The sequence below is a fragment of the Penaeus japonicus genome, unplaced genomic scaffold (genome assembly GCF_977035675.1).
Source record: "Penaeus japonicus unplaced genomic scaffold, GWHDUDI00000001_assembly GWHDUDI00000009, whole genome shotgun sequence".
Classification (NCBI taxonomy): Eukaryota; Metazoa; Arthropoda; class Malacostraca; order Decapoda; family Penaeidae; genus Penaeus; species Penaeus japonicus.
Window position 1 is genome coordinate 18260020 of NW_028234411.1, and position 5000 is coordinate 18265019.

General features: G+C 38.7%; 1 protein-coding gene across 1 annotated transcript in view; it reads left to right on the forward strand.

Annotated features, from left to right (window-relative positions):
• The window catches only part of LOC122263188 (adenylosuccinate lyase), a 15198-nt gene extending 13226 nt beyond the window's left edge, over positions 1 to 1972 (forward strand). Inside the window, exons 5-9 of the mRNA XM_086540216.1 lie at positions 1 to 15; positions 296 to 513; positions 707 to 887; positions 1103 to 1279; positions 1511 to 1972. The exon at positions 1 to 15 is cut by the window's left edge and continues 137 nt beyond it. Of these exons, the coding sequence (XP_086396342.1) occupies positions 1 to 15; positions 296 to 513; positions 707 to 887; positions 1103 to 1279; positions 1511 to 1597 (678 nt within the window). The 3' untranslated portion in view covers positions 1598 to 1972. The remainder of the gene's footprint in view (positions 16 to 295; positions 514 to 706; positions 888 to 1102; positions 1280 to 1510) is intronic.
• Positions 1973 to 5000: the final 3028 nt, after the last annotated feature.

Sequence of the window (5000 nt, forward strand, 5' to 3'; positions counted from 1 at the left end):
GCCACAGTGCACAAGGTGGGATGTTCATGTTAACCCAATGCCGCCGGCCACAGACGGCGATTATGTAATATGATAGCGCGGGTGCCGTCATACGCCGTCAATGATATAATTGATTTAGGCCTATGCGTTCGAGAGCCCCGGCATTGACGCCAAAAAAGACGAAACGGCCCGGCGGGAATGGGTTAATTCGAAAATGGTTAATGATTGAGTTATTTTGGAGCTCTGAAATGCTGTATAAAACTTTGCAGATAGGTTTTTACTTCTGTTCTCTTACTTTGTATATGACTCCACCCAGATCTGTACTGATTTGCGCCTCCTGGCCAGTATGAAGGAAATAGAAGAGCCATTTGAATCCAGCCAGATTGGCTCAAGTGCCATGCCGTACAAGCGTAACCCTATGCGCAGCGAACGTTGCTGTGCCCTGGCCCGCCATGTAATGGCCCTGCCATCAAATGCCCTTAATACTGCTGCGACCCAGTGGATGGAAAGAACACTAGATGACAGTGCCAATAGGTACTATGAATGTGAACTTTCGTCCTCTGTCACAATATTTTCAAGATTTTAAAAATCATGAGGTTCCAAACTTCAGTTTGGCCTGCATATCTATGCAAGAAGCTTAGTACACAGTCAGTTTCAGTATCATTATAGATCATTATAATTAATTATATACTTGTAGTAGTACTAAGAACATTGTTAATTTCCACAGACGCATTAGTTTGGGAGAGTCATTCCTTGCTGCTGACGGCATGCTCCTGACGCTACAGAATGTTTTAGAAGGTCTGGTGGTGTACCCGAAGGTCATTGAACGTCATATGGCCCAGGAACTTCCCTTCATGGCAACTGAAAACATCATCATGGCAGTTGTGAAGGCTGGAGGAAATCGCCAGGTATTGCCATTTGATCTATGCATTTCTTTCTTTATTCATATTTGTTTGGTATTAATAAAGATGGGCAGGAAGTTATGATGATAGAGGAAGGTTTAGGCAAGCATTTAAGAAATATGCAAATGTAGGTTAAGAGGAGCTGCCTCCCTGGACAGATCTGCATATCTTTCACTTTATTCCGAGGACATAACATTAAACTTAGGGCCACATTCTTGCAGGACTGTCACGAGGAGATACGCCGCCTCAGTCATGAAGCAGGCGCCAAAGTAAAGCAAGAGGGAAAAGAGGAGAAGCAATCACACGCTTATGTATTACATCGTCAACTTTCTCTCTCTTCTCTCCAGATTGACTCACTCCTCGATCCTGCCACTTTCATCGGCAGAGCACCTCAGCAGGTAACACCACACCTTATGTGTTGCCGTTAAGATCTCTCTTAAAAACCTTCTCTCTACTCTCTCTCATCTCTCTTTCTCTCTCTCTCTTCTCTCTCTCTCTCTCTCTCTCTCTCTCTCTCTCTCTCTCTCTCTCTCTCTCTCTCTCTCTCTCTCTCTCTCTCTCTCTCTCTCTCTCTCTCTCTCTCTCTCTCTCTCTCACTGAAACATAAATAACATAAATCCTCATTCTAGGTGGAGGAGTTTCTGGAGAATGACGTGGATCCAGTTCTCAAGAAGTACGAGGGAGAGCTAGAGGGTATTGCAACCTTAGTGATTTGAAGCGAATGGAACTGTCTATGTTAACCATCGGAAGTTTCAAAATCAGCATTTTACGTGTGTGTGTAAAGTTACCATATTTTATAAAACAAATGATATTTAAAAAAGATGCTAATTAGTTACTGTGAATCTACTATGATCTTATAAACCAGTGAAAGGCTATAATAGTACGTCTTACTCCTAAGAAATACTAATCTATGTGCCACCCTATTTCTTAGCATTTTCTCAGTTATTTTTTGTACATCTGTTAGTTTCTAGCTTTATATAATCTGTTGATGTCATAGCATAGGATGTTATAAAAAATGTATATGAAATGTTTGTTTTACAGTATGTTGTTATCTTTGTTTTTGAAAATATATTTGACTGTATATCTCCGAATCTGAATGTCATTTTAATTCCATGAATGTTTTTGTTCATATTGATGATAGAATTAAATTCTCTGTACAATTGATCAATTTTTACTATGTCAAAATTCTTTCTCTGGTGTTCAACACAATCTGTAAAAAAGATACGCAAATAAACTTAAACAGTAGATTTGTTTAGTTTACTAATTAAAAAGGTAAGCATACTTTCAAAAGCTGTATCTTGATTTTATTGCAAGTTTGTAAGTTTTGATTCAGCAGGTGACAAGCATACCAGACTAAGGCAGACTGTAAGTTGGCTCATACATGGTTCAACATTTACATCACATGGACTCCAAATCTTTCTAAATCACTTTGGTTCCAAATCTTCCTAGATAGTTTGATATTGGTTGTTTCAAAATTTTATTGTTGACTTTTCTATCAGTTGTCATGGCATTCAAATGCCCATAGAAAAGAGTAAACATGATTTTTTTTTTACTTATTTCATGCTTACAATCAAAGCTATTAAATCAGAAATCATATAAGATAGTACAGAACATGCTTTGCCTTTTAAGTATCCAAAGTCATGAACTATTATTACATAGTGGTTAACAGACACACTAATTCTATCCAAAGACTGAATGTGTAAGTCTGATAAGAGGGAAGGAATGTTAGATAGTGCCTGAGTACTCACACATTTTCTGGTAACTCAGAGCCCACTGAGAGAATGAAACATACCTGTAAAATCGCGACCTAATATTACATGACCTGCTCTACTACATACAACTGTTATTAGTCTGACAGGTGTCCTGGCTTACCTGAAGATAGATATCATGGCATATTTGACTAAGAGTAATCCTTTAGTGACTGATGATGGAAATTATCTTTATAATTGGTCTGATTACTGTGATATTCACCAAAACAGGTTTAGTTTAAAATCCTAAACACAGAGGACAATACTCTCATCTAGCTCCCTCAGGAGAGAAAGGCTTGAGGGCGCCCATCCATGCTCCCTACCGAACACCAGCTCTAGGAAGTGACGGTAACCTCCTGCTCTAAGGTACCGGCAGTGCAGAATGTGCAGGGAGAGAGAGAAAGTGAGACAGCAGGTCACAGTGATCAGATTATGATCAAAAGATCCAAGAGGGGATAATATATATTAAGAGTAATAGGACAATTCAGTAAACAGAAGTAGAACAAGACTGAGGTGGATGTGTGTTGATATAAAACACGTGCAGGATGTTGAAGAAGTTGATCTAGATAATTGCAGATATAAAAGATATACACCATATCAATATCAACCTTGGGGATCAGTGGTATTAGAATGCAAACAATCTTTATGATGAACATTGTAATCACCTATAAAGCATGAAGGGTAAGATAGTTAAAGAAAACAGAAAAAAGGAGCATTAGGAGAGCGATATACGACAAAAGAATTTAGTATGAGATGTTAAGGCTACCAAAATCCAAACAACATCTTGGATTGGGGACTCAAGATGATGAGTAACATAGACAACCACAGACACAGACACCGCCTTTAAAACTAAAGAGGAAATAAGTTATAGTAACTGATTGGAACAGACTAGAGAAACGTCACAGGAGTCCTGAGTTTTAGTGAGAGACAGAAGATGACGAGAGGGAGTGGTCATTTGATGGTACATTCTAAACTAAATCTCTTAATAGTACAAACACCAATGGTAAATTACAGACATTTTGACCATGGATGGAACTATTTATCTCACAATCATGATCACTTTTTCCAGTGATCGCAGTTCAAGGGCCGGAAATTCTTAATGCCCCACTATTACTGGAGACCTGGGGCTTGCCGCTCATGATCTTGTACATAACTACAATGAGTGGGTGGGTTAAAAAAAGACCAAGTAAGAGTATGAATGTGTAGATAAAAAAAAATGTTGGAAAATAGAGCAAATGATGTGTAAAAGAGATAGGAAAGACTGTGTATCATAAGGCAGAAAAACTTGTATGACAAACAGCTGACATGCATATTTCCAACTCTTACCTATGGGGATATTTAAATAGATGGTTATTGCTATAAGGCAACCTACCCTAAAAAATGATAATAACACACGACGAGTAAATATATTGAAGAAGAAATCTAGAGGAACAAAAGACTAGCTGATGATTGATAAGACTGTATAAAAAAAATGCAGGGGGGGTTACCCAATTTGTCAATGGCCAATAAAAAGAAAAAAAAAGAAAGAAAAAAATATATATATAACATCAAGTGGTAAGGAGTTGGGTAAGGTAGACATCCACAAGGGAATTTTTCATGATGACCCATTGTTTCCACTCTTATTAGTTGTCGTTATGATGCCGTTAACTTGGGTCGCCTGAAACTTTATGGAAAGAGTAAAGTACAAGATATTTAAATGGTCTTTGGGTAAGACAAGTATGTTGCCATCGAGCTAATGAGAGGAAAAATAGTTTCTAATGAAGAAATGAGGCGAGGAAATGAGAGTTATAGATGCAGAAGGATGTAAGTACCTTGGCGTATTACACAGCCTGACAGTGGGCTTAATGAGGAAATTAAGGAAAAGGTAAATGCAAAATACATACGGAGAAGGTATATTGAAACTTTGATTACTGGCATCAATGCAAGGGCAGTTGGTGTGGTGAAATTGAGATCCTTGTGACCTTGTAAGACTGATTGAAACGCAAAGAAGGGAACCGAAATTTGATCGACATTGGAGAATATATAAGAGGTGAATGTGTTGGGTTAAATGACAACGTAAGATGAAACGAGGAACTGATAACGTTTGAAGTGGAATGTCTTCAAGGAATATAGGGAAAAGGTGATAGAAGAAAAGACCAGGTGGTGGCGCAGCAAAGTTCTTCATAATTCGTTCATTAGAGGATCATCGACCACAGGCACACACACACACACACACACACACACACACACACACACACACACACACACACACACACACACACACACACACACACACACACACACACACACACACACACACACACACACACACACACACACACACACACACACACACACACACATACACACACACACACACACGTACATATAT